General features: G+C 36.7%; 1 protein-coding gene across 2 annotated transcripts in view; it reads right to left on the minus strand.

Annotated features, from left to right (window-relative positions):
• The window catches only part of TBCK (TBC1 domain containing kinase), a 112,828-nt gene that overhangs the window by 60,375 nt on the left and 34,345 nt on the right, over positions 1-18,108 (minus strand). For both annotated transcript variants that reach the window (XM_042049700.1, XM_042049699.1), the window contains exons 13-22: positions 17,308-17,357; positions 16,827-16,956; positions 15,922-16,020; positions 14,629-14,691; positions 13,965-14,091; positions 13,359-13,409; positions 12,575-12,658; positions 10,299-10,384; positions 2,256-2,292; positions 684-845 (exon numbers count right to left, since the gene is read on the minus strand). In XM_042049700.1, coding sequence (XP_041905634.1) covers positions 684-845; positions 2,256-2,292; positions 10,299-10,384; positions 12,575-12,658; positions 13,359-13,409; positions 13,965-14,091; positions 14,629-14,691; positions 15,922-16,020; positions 16,827-16,956; positions 17,308-17,357 — 889 coding nt within the window. The remainder of the gene's footprint in view (positions 1-683; positions 846-2,255; positions 2,293-10,298; positions 10,385-12,574; positions 12,659-13,358; positions 13,410-13,964; positions 14,092-14,628; positions 14,692-15,921; positions 16,021-16,826; positions 16,957-17,307; positions 17,358-18,108) is intronic.

The raw sequence follows: 18,108 nt of genomic DNA on the forward strand, positions 1-18,108 counted from the left end.
TTACTCAGTTCACATGCATTCTACTGTCTTATTAGATACCTGCTCAGAAGGAAGACACAAACTGCATGGTTAACTGCAATTTTTTTTGTAAGGTATTCATTTGCATGGATAGGTTAATCACCTCCCACTGAGCAAATACATAGAACTGCACAATGATCATGCAGACTCTGATACAATTTTGAAAGTTCTTCTAAAAGCTTTACATTTCAAATGGAAACATTTAGCATAGGAATTCCAATGGCTTCCTATACTGGTTTCCCTAGTCCTTTTACATTAATTACTTCCACAGTAGAAGTCTAATTATGTTTGAAAGGAAAACAGGCTAATACCAGCATCAAAGTGGAAAAGGACTATTCAGAACAGTACCCAATTTGTTTAAAAAAATAATGCGTATCAACTGGATGGTGTCTGTATGTGCCATGACTATAAACATTTGCTTCTGAATTATATTAAATTGTTCTAAATTTCACAACAAAATACTCCCATCTTCACTTGGAAATAACAACCCTACTGCATTCTTGCTGACGACAGCAAAAAGACTTCAACAAACTACAATAAATTGTAGTTAAGATCTACACACTCTGGCAGCGAGTTTGCCTAAAGCTACCATGATTTCTAAACATATATTTAGAAACACACTGGAGAAGACAGATTAAAAAGGAAGAAACAGTTTTTTTCTGTACCTGGCAAGTCTGAAAAAAGGAGAATGCACTCATTGAATCCATTAGCCAGAAGACGATCCCTCAGCTGTTGAAGTATGGCAACTCCAATACAGAACGGGAAGGAGGAATTTCCAAGCAGTAATGTATCCCACAAGTGAAAAATTTTGTGCAAAGGAAAGACATCTGCATAATGAATAAGCACAATAAATAAAACTATAACCATATACACACATTTACAGTGTTAATGAGTTGCTTATGTACTTCCTTCCTCTCCCATCTTGAATTATTTCTTTTTTATTTGGGAGCAAAGAGGACTCAGCCTGTTTAGGATCATATTTGTCTTCATAGGCAGTTTGATTATTCTGGAAATCACAGTCTTCTTTTATTAATGAATACTTGGAAGCACATGGGTTTTCACATTTCAAAGTATGCCAAAATTTAGGCAATTTATTTTTCTTTTGGTACAGTACAATTATGTATTAAGGCATGCATATCAGTTTTTCACAATAAGATGATATTAGTGAGTTAATCAGTAAGACCAGCTACTTACAATTAGACAAAAAAATGAACAGAATAAAGAAAAAATTGGCAGAATAAAAGAAAGACAAGGAAAAAGGCCTATTAAAAATAGCAAGATTTTATATATAAAGCTGAAGGTGGCTCTCTTAAAATAAGCTATCTTCTAACTAAATAGTTCTAAGATTTTTTCACACTTGACTGCTTAAGGAAACCATCTCCTTGGTTTTCTAAATGCGGTGATTCTCATGAAAGGTATAGAAAAATGGACAACTGCAAGAACTACTGCTTCACAGTCAAGATCTTTAGAAACTGCAATTAACAGTTGCACAGTAGGTTCTTTGATATTTCATCAGAGAAATAATCTATGAGCTCTTTTCATTCTGCCACTTTTTAAAAAATTTAAATTTAACGTCTGCCAATGTTGATATGACATGAAAAAAATCACAGATTTTTAGGAAAGTTTTTAAATTGCTTTCTAGACTGGATTTATTAACTTTGTCCTCTTTAATTAAAGCTCACCAAATTATAAAGCTCTCTTTGTTCCTAATACACATGCACAAATATAGAAAACTAGTGCTATCAGAATAACAGTGTGTCTACATGCAATAAAAATATGATTATCTTCAAAAACAAAGTCATTCTCTTTCTTATATTATTTGAGTGAGGGCAGGGGATGGTGGTGAGGTTTGGCTTTGCTTTTTAACTATTATTATAGTTAAAAACTTTATCTACTTTTTCCAGTAGATAACAGCTTCCTTTGAACACATCCTAAATACTGCATATGTAAAATAATCCAGATAATAGATAACAACAAACCAACTATATAATAATATAACAATAACAACAACTCAAAAAAGTAGTAGAAATGCTAATTACTACCAAATCAGGGCAGAAAGTAAGTGACAGGCACTGTTGAGTTTTTCACTCACACCACCTCCTTGCAAATTACAAGCATCCTACTAAATGACCTATCATACTAAGATACTTAGAAGGGCTTTAGATGAAAAAGTGAGAAGAATTAATATTAAGAAATATAAGAACACTAATCAAAGGAAAAAAGAAAAGCATACTCACGTGTAAACATTGTAAGAAACCAAGGAATTGCATAAAGCTGCAAAAGGTGGTGATGGGGGGAAGAAGACAAAAAACAAGTTTTGAGAACTAAAGTTGTCTATGACAATTGTCAACTACATTAAAACTTGCCTATTTTGCATGAATTTAATTAGAAAGGAAAATAACTGCCATGGCAGATCTAATATCACATAGCTCATAGCCCCTCAGAAGCTATTTTCATCCCCAAATTTTTCAAATTACTAGTTTGTGACACTGCACAGAAAAAAAAAGAAAAAAAAAATCAATCACCACCCTTACTAGGCTGGTTTGCAAAATAGAACCTCCAAAGTCTTAACGAACACAAAAACCTGCTCTACTAAATTGCTACAATTCTCACTAAACTTAGAAAAATTAGCCAAGGATGCCTGAAAAAGCATAAACCAACTGGATCCAATATATCTTTTTGACTATGGAAGAAAATAGTTTTATAGAAATAATTAAAAGTTCAAATCAGGATTTCCAAGAGAAAAAACAACCACCTCTGCCTTTTTCTGTGATGCCAGTATGTATTAAAATGCATACTTGTCAGTGAAGAAATTAAGGACCGTTTCAGTCTCAATAAATGCTCACTAACACCCTAAGCATTTATGTAGTTCTACTGTGACCATTTTAGGGCAGGTGTCATCCAAAGGTGTCCTGCTTCTGCACTTACACCACTGAGACTTGGGCTGCTGCAACAGCTACAGAAAACCTTTAACATCTGCAAACTTTCATACTCGTGACATCATACAGAGAAAGAAGAGCTAAGCATTTGTGACACCTTAAGAATTTCTAATTTTTCAATGAAGTATTTAGAAAGACAAAGGCAACAGAATCGGTTTTCTTGAAACATCAAACTGCACAGAAAGTTTCCATAAATGCAAGAGTGAGACGATCATTGTTAAATTTTACTCAGCTGCATAGCTCATGTGCTATGAAGATTTACAGTTGAACATAAAGCTTAATATGTTACTTTTTAACTCATAAAAAGTGCAAATGAATCCTCCTATTGAGCTTTTCCTGGAAGTAAACAAATGAGGAGCAGAAAACATAATTGATATTATGTTAATAATTACTTCTTATTCCATAAACTCGGAAATGGGTTATGGTTCCGACTAAATGATGTACGCATTTGCTGAAAACCTTCTTAAGCACAGCTCTCTCTAAATTTTATTCCTATGCCTCCATCTGAGCATCTGAGATCTGAACCATACTGTCCATAAACTACAGAAGGCTCAATGACCTTTTCACCACTTTTAATATTCAGCAGGCTTTTATGAAGCTTGGCCTCCAGCCCACCAGTTCATTTTAAGTGTTCAAAATCCAAACCAAATCAATTTAATCTTGTAATACTTTCATACTACTTCCTTGAGTATATCTATGTTTTGTTTTAAATAGATAGCATTCTAGGGAACAATAACACATCCTGTTCCCTGAAATACCTCCTACAGTGGTTGTGATAAGCCAATACCTGTTTATCTCCTTGTTTACATGCAATATCTTGCTTCCCATGCAGTAGGAACACAAGCCTAGTATCCTGAGGCTCCTCTTTGCTTGGAGGTACATATTATGTAAACCACATTATTTCCTTGGTATTTAAAAGCAATTATTTCCTCCATTTCATATATTTGATTAAAATGTTTTACCAAAGCAGATCCTCATTTTCTCCTAATTTCACAAACACCTCTATCGTACATGCATTTACACAGAAATATACAAGAAAATATATGAAATGTGAAGCTTTGAAGTTTATTAAAAGGTCATCACACGGAAAATCACTGCTTTGCTCTAAACCATCCTCACCAGAAGTACCAACAGTGACATGAAAAGTAGGTCAAACAATTTAAGTAGAAGGTGTCAGGTGAGCTTTTATTGACGTTTTATTGGTTTAATACAAGGAGGTGCTGGTAAGCCTGAAGAGGCTGTGGATGCTATCAGTAAGCAAGGAAAGGAAACGCACAACACGGGTGGCATTACTCCACGACGGCAGTGAAAGGGAAGGAGCAGCCGCATTGAGTCCAGGGCAGAGTTCGGGATGCGCTTGGCAGTGAGGGACTGCTCACAGCGTTAGTGAATGCTGCCCTCCAGCGGCCGCCGTCCGGAACAGCACCGCGCCGCGCCTCCGCAAAAACAAGCTCCAGCAAAAGAGGACTTCAACCCTTCAGTGCTGAGCCCTCAAACGGAAGGGAGTTGTGGTTTTACTGGACACTTAATTCCGCACCTGGGAAGTGTACCTAACGTGCAACCAAAGTAGCATCAGAACTTCTGGAACAGCCTGAGAAGAAGTCAGATTTAAAAAAGAGCCTGTAAAACTAACACATCATTTTTTAGAGAGACCTTGAGAGGAGCAGTGCCATAATTATAATTTTGCTTTGCTAGTAAAATACAAGCTCTTTTGTGCTTTAAAGTAAGGACCTCGACATTCCTTATATATGAAGTACACAGCAGTCCCCTTAACACCAGTTCACATTCAAACAATCTTAATAATAGATTCACAGGGTTTTTCTAGTTACAATTTAAATCTGTTGACCTCAGACTAGGCTTCATTCCCCATCTTTCCATTATCCCTAGCTAAATTCCTTTTCAACAGCTAAATTTCTCTTCAATTTCAGTCTGCTATGACAAATCCTGCTCAGTACCTGAGCTTGGAGATGCAGTTTTTTGTTTTTCAGCAGGATGAAGACGTTTAATTGCCTATTGCTAAGTGGCCATGTTCTGAGAGGAATGCATCTTCCATTAGACATTCAAAGCTCTTAGAGATACTGGTTCAAACCTTGCTGAAAGTCTTTTCCATGAGGATTCCTTTACTGCCTGCTAAAACTGTCTGGACTGTTTCATTATTTGAGTGTTCCTTCAGAATATGAGAGTTTTACATACTTGGATATATAGAAGATTGAGATTTCAGTTGTAAAGAAAATAGTTCTAAAGAAATTTATGCTCAGGTGATGTTGAATCTAGAGAGATTTCAGAGGGAAGAACAAGGTGAAAATGAGTGTTAATGTTTGTTGGTAGTGATGTTAGGAAGTATTAAAAGGTACACACAAGCTTCTTGCTCTGTGAAAAGTCTGTTAAGAATAAAGTAACTCTTCTGTATGACCCAGGTGCACCTTATGAACATCAAAAGGGAGCTATGCACCTGTTTGCAGGATAATGTAAATATATTATTTAAAATTGAAGGTTTGAGTTTTCAGAACATCAAAAATGTCAATATTTTTTACAACTTATTTGTTACGTGTGTATAGGACATGTTTACCAAAAGGTTCCAGGAAAATTCAAAAATCTTTATGGAAGTTCACCTTCCACATCTCAGAGTTACAGAGCTGAGATTAAGGTTAAATACCTACAGTTTTAAAGATTACAACCACAACAGAATTACCACAACAATTATTCTTCCCAACTCTTATAGGAGAATCCTCACCTGATGATCTCTTATTCAACACATTTTGAAACTGATAAACTGTCATGTCTTCATCACTATTAAAGTAACTTATAGATGATACAAATGATTTATAGATGGATAATGAGAAACCCCTATGAAATATTAGATATTTCACACTATTTTCAGTGTTCGAGACTTTCAGTGGTGCAGCCTTTCCCTCTCATAGTGAAGTCACACAGAAATAAAGGAACTACCACAATCAATGGCAACAGGGGCAAGTATTCTAACTCCAACAGTGAGTAGCTCATTTGCTTCAGGAGAACCTGCTAAGAACCCTGAAATTGACAGTTGTAAGGCAGTGTCTACCCTACTAACTTGCTTTCTACATACTTTAGGCAGGCACTAGCTTAAATGACAACAGAAAGGATTAAGAAAAGGTATCACATATTTCTTTTCTTATTGGAATGTGCAGTAACAATCCCAGATATTGACAATCTCTTAAGTAATCCAATCTTTCTTTCCCAGCATACTAAAAACCATTTGCCATAGCTACACAGAAGGCTGGTCAAACAGAACCAAAGAATGATTCTCAGCTAAAAGGAATCCTTTTCACCTTTGCCCTCTCTGCCTCCCCCAGCTGTCTCAACTCCATCCCCACACACCCCCAACCTTCCTCCCTCCTCTGTCATGGTCATCCTCACCAAGTAGAGTGAAGCTCAGGCCTCCAGCTCAGTGCTGCCACAAACACCCACCTTCCCCAAAGACACTCCCACCACTGAGCACCAAAACTTCACGGCCCTGCTTTCTTTCTTAGAAGTACTTTAAAAGACAAATTCCTTCTACTTTTTAGGTAATTTTTTTGTACATATTGTTGGGAAGTCCATCATTGTTAAGCAATACCAGATTGACCAAAGGGAGACTTTGAAACATGTATCTCTTGTTACCTATCTCTGACTCGACTTGTGGTGTGACCAGGCCCAAACCATTCTCTCAAGAAGAATAAAACCTTTTAATAAAATTAAAAGAAAAAAAATCACAGTCTTATTCTGAACATTTCAGTGATGCTTTTTCTGCTTATACTTTAGCTGTACCACATATTGCAGTTTACATGAGGGGCCAAAACCAAAGAGGTTTTTCTTTTTTTCCTGTGTCTATTAAATTCCTGTTCCTTTTTTTTTTTTTGTGTTTGATGTATGCATGAAACAATGCTGTCCAACAATAAGTGGAATTTATTTTGCTGAGTTGTTCTAACAACTGTCCCACCTGCTGCTTTTTGCTTTAATTTTCAGTTGTGAATAAAAACTATGTTTTTGCTTTCTACAGCTTCTTGAGGAAGGGAGGTGGAGAGGGAAATGCTGAGCTCTTCTCCCTGGGATCCAGTGACTGCATATGTTGGGATAGTTCAAAGCTGCACCACGGGAGATTTAGACTGGACATTAGGAAGCCTTTCTCTACTGAGACGGTGGTAAAACACTGGAAGAAGCCCCAAGGCTGTCAGTGTTTAGGAGTCATTTGGAGAATGCCCTTAACAGCACATTTTAAGTTAGACCTGAGGTGGTCAGGCAGTTGGACTACACGAGTGTTGTAGCTTCCTTCCAAAGGAAATTGTCTCTTCTGCCAACTCCGGATCTTTCACCTTCCTGTTCCATGTTTGAAATACATACACACTTGGCTTCAATCCTATATGGTGCCTAGACAATCATATATTTAAAGGCTATAGAAAGGTGCAAAAGATAAGGCAAACTGAATCACATTTTTAATACTAGATTCTACCCAGCTGTATGTACCTACACAAACAAAATTTGAAGAATGATCACTTTCTTCACAAGATAAAAATATCAGCAAGAAACTCCTCCTCCAGATTCATCATCAGGTAATTGTGTAACAGGACAAACAGAGATGAAGTACTTCAAGGGCAGGATTTTGAAGATGAAGCCCTATTACTGACACCTTGGGCCTGTCACCAAAACCAAGCTAAGGTATCTACCTGTGCCAGCAGCTTCAGCACAATGATACTAAGGAACTGCAATCAGTTTTTCTTCTATGTTAGTGGATAGATGACAACTGTGTCTACCTTCCACATTTCGCAGCTGAAAGTGCTTTAGAAAAATTTATTGCTACAGCTACACTTTTAGCAACATTGTACACTTTCCTGTTTTTCTTCACTTTAAAATAGTCTTTTGTTTTGGGTCAGAATTACCCAGTAAAATAAGGAATGTGTTATAAAGCATTATAAAGGGTGGAGAAGATGATAAAATTTGGGAGAGTGAGCAAAGAAGAACTGTAAGATTCACTGTATATATCATCTCTCTATTTATATGTAAATCACATAGCCACAGCAATGTACTTAATCCAGGCACCACATCAGCTAATAATATTCACAAGGACTCAAGCTTCGGCAGTGTTCAATATTCTGAGAGCTACGTGACCTGAAGCAAATGAGAAGGGTGCCAGGAACACAATCTTCCCTGCAGCAGAGCCCACGTTTCAATGATGAAAGATTAATCAGGGTTTACTTTGATAGGATTAGTACTCAAGCACGAAACTCTGGTTCAGATCTCATTACTACAGTGCATATCCTTCACCTTGATGGATCCTGTACTGCCTTGTTACAGTTACAAAAAATCACCTCTCTGACTAATCTAAACAACAGAACAACTTTTACTTATTAAAAAAAAAAAAACCCAAACCCTGACAGATAATTCAGAAAGGACAACCTCTCTTCATAAGGTTAGTGTTAACTTCAGAACTTCAATGCAAGAGTTTTAAAAAAATATACCTCTTTTGCAATTGTTTACTGTATCACCTGATCATCTCTAGACCGCAATATTTAGAGACAAGGCTCATGTATGACTATGTGCTGTCCCATGACTAGCACAACAGAAACTAAAATATAGAAAAACGTGATTTTAAACTATTCCATCTCACTTGTACCTTGGAAGTCTTCAGTGGAGAGTTATAACTTTACAAGCAGACACTAGGAGCTGCTGAAATATCAGATAAGACCCAAGATGGGTTGCTACAGAGCTCTTGCACAGATCACTAGCCCAAACAAGGACCTGTAAGGTGGTCAGGGAAATTATAACTCTAACTCTTTAGTGGGAACTAGCATCCTGGACAAATCACACAGAAGAACTGCAGCCTTTAAAAAAATAAACATTAAAAGCATTTATATAGTGATGCTGCAAAATTGATTCTCCCTCAGGAACTTAAAAGTTGCTGTTAACCCTTGCACTTGATCTACCCAAATATTTAGGCTTTCTACAGATGAATATTTTTCCTTCTCCTCACTTTACTTTCATCTTCCATCCATCCTCTTCAGAGGGGTGTTATCTGAAATATATGTGGCTTTCTCAAACTCCTCTCTTTATAAGGCAGTACACCGGCTTTCTCTTCTGCTCATTTTAACACCACTGTATCTCCTGAATTTTTTTCAGTCAAACAACATTATTACATTAAAAAACTCTCAACAAATGAAAGTATATACTTGCTTTTCCATTACAAAATTGGTAACCAGTGATAATGAGTATGTGCCAGTCCCAAACTCCCATAAATTCTTTCAGGAACTGTCTAAAACAAATGATTTTCAGAGGCTTGGCCTTGCTGCTTCAACTTGAAATATTTCCCAATAAGCATAAGGCTTTTCTGATAAACTAAACTTTATATTGCTTATAGAAGCAATGTTTATAAATTTCTTACTTATGAAATTTGTATTTCTATATCAACATCTCCTGAGTCCAGTTGTCTTCTTCCATTCTGACCTCTCAGTCATAATCTGCTCTTATAACCAACTTGCAATTACCAAATTACTAAGTGCCAAAGATAGAATGATATAGACCATATCAATTAACGCTATCTCTATGGCCATGCCTAAATCTACTTTTCAGAAACATCAATATTGTAGGCAGACAAACATTTTTATTTTGGCTTTCTTGACTATACACACCTCTCTAAAAAAAGGAGGAAAGCTTTACTACTTACAATGATAGCTCGAAATGAGGCTCTAAAGAAGGCCTTTTTTTTGCTTTTTCACGAAGTCCACCCTCTCTACAATGCTTTGGCCATGTTGACAGTTTTCATTTTACTCCATCTTAGAGATTTTTTTTCCAATGGAAGCATAAAACTTGTGTCTATGTTATGCACTTGTCCCATGATTGTGACACACTGCAGCAAATGACTACTAAGCATTTTCCAAGGTCTGACATATCTACAAAACTGAAGATCACTTGAACATACTTTTTCTATTCCTTGCAAAATAATGTGTCATTTGTGTTAAACAACAGCATTTAACTAGCTGCAGTAGTTTTGCTGTTAGCACTTCATGGGTAGTAATTTTTGTATATTAACCCACATTTCAAACATAAATGTATATATACCTTTTAAGATGAATCTAAGTCATAATAACTGGTTAGTAGTATTTTTATTGTATTTACCATCCCAGCAGAACAGGAAGGACTAAAGCATGTAAAATCAGAATCAAAACTTTACCATTTTATCAGCATATTCAATAAAGTCTATTAATATGGAAGTTTCACTTTGGTCAAAGTGCTACTGAAGCAGTTTGGAAAGGCATCTCATCCCAGTTTCCCTCATTTTCCATTTTTTAATTCCTTTGGATAATACTTATAAGGACCCTTAACACTTACATCTGGAATAAAGCCAATTTCATTGAGGTGGTTACTTAGCTCTGGATCATGGAATGCAATCATCTGGGAAAACACCGTCAGGTACTCTGAAACAACAAATCCAAGACTGTTGTCAAAAACACAAGCCACCACATGCTGCTAGCTCACAACAGAGCTGTAAGAAAGGACAGCCACTAATTTTAAACCTACAATAAAACAGCAAGTGAGTACCACCACTCTACTCCTTGTTACCATTACATTCAATACAGAGGAAGAAACATTTAGTTTTTCTTCTTTAGTTCTTCTCAATTTGGATTTTTAAGAATGTTTTACTTGGCTCACACTTAGGTTGTGATGCATGCTTGACATGCAGAGTTAAAAACTGTCTTGTAACCAGCAAGGAGAAACACCCACTATAAAATTTATTACATCTTCAGCCTGGCCTATTAGGTTGATGGGTACAATTTCATTAAGTTGTCGAAATAACTTGCTTTTAATAGGAAGAGAAGCAGACAGCAGAACTCAGGACAGTAACAGGTTTCTCTCTCTGTTCTGCTCCTCTCCATTTTGTCCACACTGTCACATACTCTGTGAGAAGAAAGATGAAGAGGCAATAGCATTGCAGTTTTGTAACAGATGGCAGTTCCTTTTCCTCCATGTTCCCAAGAACAGAATAATCAGGGCAGGAACAGCTAGTCCTGGGGAGCAACAGAGAAGGCAAACTCTGTTTCCGGAACATGCTGCCATCTCAATGCTCCACACAGCTTCTATCTACACAGAAAACACAAAGCAGCTAAAATTGCAGTGAGTAGTTAAATTACACATTCTTAACCCTTTCTTCTACCTTAAAAAGGCAGGGAAATTACACAGAATTTTCCTTTACACCTTTATTTATACATCGTTTTTTGATGTACAACCCTAGAAAGGATTAATTAGAATACTGAAACAATCCTAAAGGGTCCACTCTCCCTGAGTCCTTCATGATGTCAGATGCAGACCAGGAACTCAGGAATGCCTACACTACCTTGGCTCACAGAATCCTACTGACCTGTATTTCTAACTTTGGCTGATACATATTTTTGCAAAGCTCCTTAGGAATAACATCAGGAAACCCTGGAGAGCAAAAGTATTATTTTATGGAAAGTATAACCTCTTGAGAAAATCTTTACCAAGCTATTAATTTTGAAGTCTGAATTACCTGTCTCCAGAGGAACGTATTTATTCTCTTCCTCTTTAGACCTTTACTGCAAGAGATCTTTCTTTACAGACAACAGGATGCAAACATGTTCTAGAATAATTTTTCCTATTATTTTATTCAGTTTATAACACTTCTTACCCATTGTCTTTGATACATAAACTCTCCTAACCCCTGTATTCTCTCCTTACGTTAGCTCTCTCCCAATTATCTAACATGTAAATGCTTTTACATCTAATTAGTTTTCTTGATTAGTTCTTAATTACATTTCTTGAAGACAAAAAATGACAGACACTGTTTAAAGTCGATGAGTTTCACAAGAAATATACAAAAGAATTTCTTTAAAAGAAATACAAAGACAGCAAGCCATGCTGATACTCAGTATTCAATAAACATTCATAACTTTTGATTTTTAAAAACTGTCTGGAAGACAAATTATCTTCCCAATACAGACTGTGCCAAGCTGACTTTCTAGGTCGAGACAATTCCTATTTCATGTTTTCATGAAATTTAAAATTAATTTTCAATAAGAACAGACATTCCTAGCCATTGTTTTCATTTCTCTAAGTTGCCTACATACTTGCTGAAGGCTGAATTACGGAACATTATTCCTCAGGATTCTCCAACTCCTGTCCTGTATTGAATAACACCATCTTCTGCTCAATAAGAAATTCCCCTTGAATCCCTATTTTCATGAATACCATAACTTTCATTTTCTGAGGAACCTCTAGTTTGTACTGTTCCTCTTCATTTTCCCTTGCTGTCCCAACAGCTCCTCTAACAGGATGACTTCGATCCCTTGAAGGCTAAGTCTTAACAGTGTAACACTAGAAAGACTATTCACTGCTTTCACAACTTTGCAGGATGGACTGACTCTTACCTTGGATTTTACATAGAACATTTTTGTATGTGTGTGTGTGTGCACGCACATCTGGATTTTTTCTCCTACCTGAATCTTTAACCACTTATTTTGTTCCAAATTTTCTTGCACAGTTACATGATTTTAACTGTGTCCCAATTTTGCAACCCCTTAAAAAAGTGTATTTATGTATCCAGAAATAATTCTACTTTCCTTAGAACTACACCAAATAATGTGACTTACCTTGAATAACATGAGAATTATCCTTCAGAAAGAAGTTATACAAATACTTCGGAATAAAAGCAGACATGCAGGCATATGCCAGAGCTGAAAGAATTAGAAAAACAGATGCAGGGACAGAGGCATAATTTAATGACACCTAAAAAAGTTCATTATTAACCAGATAATAAGCATAAATACTTAAATTAATCTATACACAAAAATGATTGCATGTACAGTAGGTATAACAGGAGTCATTGACCTAAGAAACTAGTTTTCCCCCAAAAAGACCTTATATAAAGAAAGCCAAGTACAAGACAATAAAAGCTTGGACTACACTGTTTTGAACAAATCACATTCTAAGAAGATAAAGGTCATATATGTAAAGCTGATCTGATAAACTTTCAGGCATTTAAAACTACCATCAGCTTTTCTGAATAAAGCTGGTCTGACAGTTTAACATTTAGGTTATCAAATAATACATTCACCTTAAGCAATGCTGAACTATAATTCAAGTACTACAGCAGCATTTCTTGCTATTTTCTACTCAAGGTTATTTGTGCTTTTTATTATATATCATTATTGTACTTGGCAATAAACAGTATTTGAACACCTGCTTGAAGAGCAGTACACCACATGCAGTTTTCAAAACCCAACCATTTCTTTTGACCAGTGGCAACAGGAACTTTAGAATTCCTTTGTAGATACACAAACTTTCCATCTCTAAGCAGATGCACACATCTGTCTGCATGTAGATACAGACCAGAGACTGTGCTTCTCCTCACTCACTGCAGAAAAAGGTACTCACCTTCATTGTTAAAATTCAAGTAGAGAAACGGTGCACAAAGAGAGTCAAGACCTAAAGAGTGAAAAGCCATGAAGAAACAGCACAAAGAGCTCATTTATTTTAATGCACAAGTCATTCATTTATAACGAAAATCTGCACACTAGATACTGGTTCTGCATTGTCAGGGCTTCACAAGTAATGGTGAGAACAACTGTGAAATCAATGCATGAGAACAGCAAGGATTTCAAATTGTTCAGCTATAATGCCAAATTGATTATTTTGCCAAGGCATCCAAGAAATGCCAATTACCATCCCAAGAAGTCAGTAACTTTTGCAGTATTATCTTGGAGCTTAATAGCAAGCAACAGACTTTTGTTTTTGAAATAAAGTGACTGAAAGTTATGAAGACTGAATATAAAACAAATAGTAGGGCAATTTTTTATTACAAATTAAATATAAATTATTAGGATTTAAATTTGCAATAACCCACAGATTCATTCTTTAAAGGAAACAGAGGAAAGCACTCAAAAAAAGGCTTATTGTGGGGGTGAAAAGCAGGAGGTACTTTCAAGTCAGTCAAAGCTTTCCATTCAATTATCTGCCCTTGCCAACTATGGTCAAACTCACCTTGCCAGTACACCAAATTAGGATGGGAAACAACCCAGGCCTTCAATACACGTCTAAACTTTGCATGACCCTCTGGTGATGACAGCAATTCATCATACTGATGGCAACGAGGAATATCAACTTCAATCTGCACCACAGCCAAGCATATAAAGAGAAATGGGGATGAGTAGGGTAGTACTACAGCAATTTTGCAACACTAGAGGTGGAAGTCAGCCAAAATATGTAAGTCAGATCACCATCATACACAATCTGCTTCCTCCATCACTCTCAAAACCAAAACTGACATGGGACCTAACAGACCTGTCAAACTTTAAAAAATAGAGTTTTTTTTTTCCTTTTCTGCATTACCTGGTAAAAGGTCCAACAGGCACAACAAGCATTCTATAAACCCAGGATTTTTAACAATAAATCGTTAATATTGTTCACTACTCTGCTGCTGCTACAGAAACAGTGATTATAAAGTAAAAAAGGATTTCAGCTTCCCCATGTTGAAAGCTGAGTTAAAGTACTTGTGCCAATCTGTTTTGCAGGATTCTTGCTACAGCATAAGGCTAGAGGGCAAGAAGAACCATACTGTTATTATCCACCATATGTGCTGTAATAGGCAAGTGATGGGGGGGAAAGATCTTCAAGTGACAATATTTGGTAACACCATAAGTCTTACTTGTCTGTCTGTAGGAATCGGTGTGTCTTTATCAATGGCATCATATTTTGCTTCTATGGCACCCTAAATGTGGAAGAAGAATATTTGAATTTAGAAAGCCCTTACCAACACAAGTGCATATGACAATGTACATGCTGATATGCAGAAGTTGACTGTTTTTGTTAAGAACTTTAGTTAGCAGAACAACAGAAAGTTCTGACAGCTAATTTTAACAAAAACATCTTTATTCCGTTACTAACTCAGGACATACAGACCTTTCTATAGATCTCCTCAGCATGATTTTCAGTGATTTTCAGTTGTTCATGCAGAAAGCTATGTACTTTGTAGTTTCCCATTTTCAAGTTGAGAGATGCTCTCAGTTTAAATCCAGTGCTTACCTCAGCCAATGGCAAGTGGCTTTCAGCATCATCTCTGTAAAGGCACTCAATCCAGCTGCATGTTAATTGATATTGCCAATACAGATGACTTAAGTAGCCTGTCCTTGCATAAATCCCAGGGCAGGCATACGAACAAGTTCATTTTAATGTTATGGGACAGGAAAACACCCATACTGTACAGACGACAAGTTGCTGAAACATGAGAATTGACTCATTTCCTCAGACTCAGGCTACAGTCCTGACCAGCATTTTTTTCTTTACCTTTACAGCTTTCTTTGCTGATTATATTATATAGCACTCAGAAGATCACATCCTAAGCTAAATCTCCTGAATAACCTGGGATGTGTTATCTCTAAGAATCTCTTTGCTCTGCTCCTGCAGGATTGCAAGCAAGGTAAATCCAAAGGCTAGGTAGTCCAGCAACTCTGTGAGGAGCCCTCATTTCTGGCACATTCCATTGCCCAAACGGACTGTATTTGATTTATTTATTCTCTATTCTTTCTGGGAAGTGTATTGATTGGTAGGTGAGAAAAATACCTTTCATGTGTTTTCTCCTGTTTTGTCCAATTATTGCTGACTGGAGCAGAAGGACTGTCAACTGCATTTGTCAAAAATATTAAAAATCAAAACAAAGAACCCCTGTTAACTACCAAATGTCAGGATATTATTTTCCGCCCCATAATCAAAATTAAAGGCAGTCAAGTCTACATAGGCTTTCTGAAATCAAATAACCTGACAGACAAGAAGCAAGTTTTTCAGAACATTGTCTTTATTTGCACAATTTCATGACTCATTTTGTTTGAAATTCCAGTAACTCTACCTGCCAAATTTTAAACCCATTCCACCTTCCTTGTCAACCCCATTCCTATCCCACTGCATCCCCGGTCAGTACTGGAACTTCTCCAAATGCCCTTACCTCAACACCCAACAAGGCAGCCCAGGTTATGCCTCTCAGAAGGGGAGGGATGTCAACCCTGGCTTCTTTCCAAATTTGGTTTTTCTTGTAGGGGTAGGCCTTCAAAGAGAAGAGATTAACTGCAAAAATGTTACCATGTAACTGAGACAACTCAAATCCCAAAGCTGGGACAGTCCTTCCCCAAGTGAAACAGCCTGAACAGTGAATACAAATTTCACAAAAAGTGTATTTAATTCCTAACTGGAAGGCCTGGATGAAGGACTACTGTTTGATGTTAAGATACCACTCTTTCTCATAAATGCATTCATGTGCTCTACTGGATAGATATACTAATGCAACTTCATATTACAAGTTTTTTCTTCATTTTATGTTTCCTTTCATACTATGTATCCATCTTGGCTTTATTAAACATTTCTAGTTTATACTTGATAATGTGCATCAGCTCACTCATTCTTAAAGAGGAATCCATCTTTCTGCATATATGGAAATTAGGGGCTGCTATTCCTTTCCCCAGTATAAACCTCACATTCATAACATGGCACTGCCATGTTTTCAAATACTTTACTGCGTGGAAACGCAGAAATGTTACAGGCATATTTATATCTATAACAGCTTAGTCTGTTATGAAATGAAGGATGTAAAGTTGTTTTCATCAGTAAATAACCAGTACTAGCAGCAGCTCTACTTTCATGTGCATACTTTAAAATCTACTTTTAAATTTATCAGTACTGAGAATAATTTGTTCTATTTTTATTTTCAATCTCCTTTTACTTCTGAATGGTTTTCTTCCCCCTTTCCTACTGTGGTCTCTTGCATCTCTGCTTCCTTTTACAATTACTTGGTCTTTCAAAATCTTCCAATTGACAGACCAAATCCAATTATCCAGCATCACAAGGACTCCATACCTTCAACAGCCTGTCAAACAGGACAATTCTATTTAGCTGGTACTCTGTGTCCCTCTCCCGGATGATCAGAGGAAGAGTAGCAGCTGCAGAGAGCTCATTGCTACTGTTGGAATGAGGTAAAGCTGGCTGGCTAGAAAAAAAAAGGATAGTAATAGTGAACAGCAAGAAAAACAGATCACTGAAAAAAAATTAGTACCTCATGAAATATTTCTGAGCCAGAAACAAGTATAAATGGAAAATTTTGAATATTCAGCACAAACAATTGATTGCTAGGACAGAGGCTAAGATTCTCAGTTTGGTATCAGGGCCTTAAGTGCAGAGTGTCAATCAGCTCTCAAATTTTAGAGCCAAAGACATGTTAGTTTTGCTTTTGGGAAGCAGTTGTGTCTGCTGTACACTGCTGTGCAGTGTGCCACTCAAATAAAACTAGTAACTCAAAATTCAGTGAGTTACAGATGTACAAATTGATACACATACTTACTCATCTTCGAGCAATGGATAAAATGCTTCTCCACCAACATCCTTCAATCTCTGGAATGAGGAAGAAAAATAGGTCATTATCAGAATGCTGCCCAGAATTCAAGTGGAAACCTTAGTGGAATACAGAAACTATTAATCAGCAATTCATTTGCCAAATTCAGTAGCTTGCCTTGAGACCTAAGCATTAGCTCAGTCCTTCTCCATCAATGAAGCATACAGCCTTCAACACTACAAACTTTTGCTAATACAGGCTTTTGGAGTTGATGGAAGTTCTCCCGCCTGAAGAGAATTCATATAATCCATAAACCTATTTTCACAAAAAAACCAGTTTATATCGACAATGGATTAACATATCAGTATTCTTCTTTGTTTCCTCATTTTTCTACATGGACTTCCTATCCAAGTAGCTGCAAAGCAAATGAACAACTTACTTTTATGGTGCCAATCAGTTCAAGAGTTATGCAAACTTGAAATCCTTTTAGGAAAAACACTCAGCAAAGGTGACAGACAAACATGGCTGGATTTTTGACTGAAGTTTTCAGACATTTTATGGTGCATGATTAATGTTTAATACCATGCTCCCTGCAGTGCTCTGTTTTGCAGTTCAGCCCTTAACTTGCAGGCACACGGCACACAGCCTGTTCTCTTGGGGCTGGCAGAAGAGTTCATTCTCAGTTCATTCAGTACTGCTCCTCTTTTAATTATAAGCATCATGCTTTGCTCTATAAAAGGTGTTTGAAAAATTGTGCAAGCTCAAAAATTTATTTCAACTAACACTGCAAGGTTCAGGCTTGCACCTTCC

Source organism: Corvus kubaryi, unplaced genomic scaffold, assembly GCF_017639235.1.
Source record: "Corvus kubaryi isolate FWS band 111438036 unplaced genomic scaffold, C.kubaryi_AGA036_p1.0 71, whole genome shotgun sequence".
NCBI classification, from domain to species: Eukaryota; Metazoa; Chordata; class Aves; order Passeriformes; family Corvidae; genus Corvus; species Corvus kubaryi.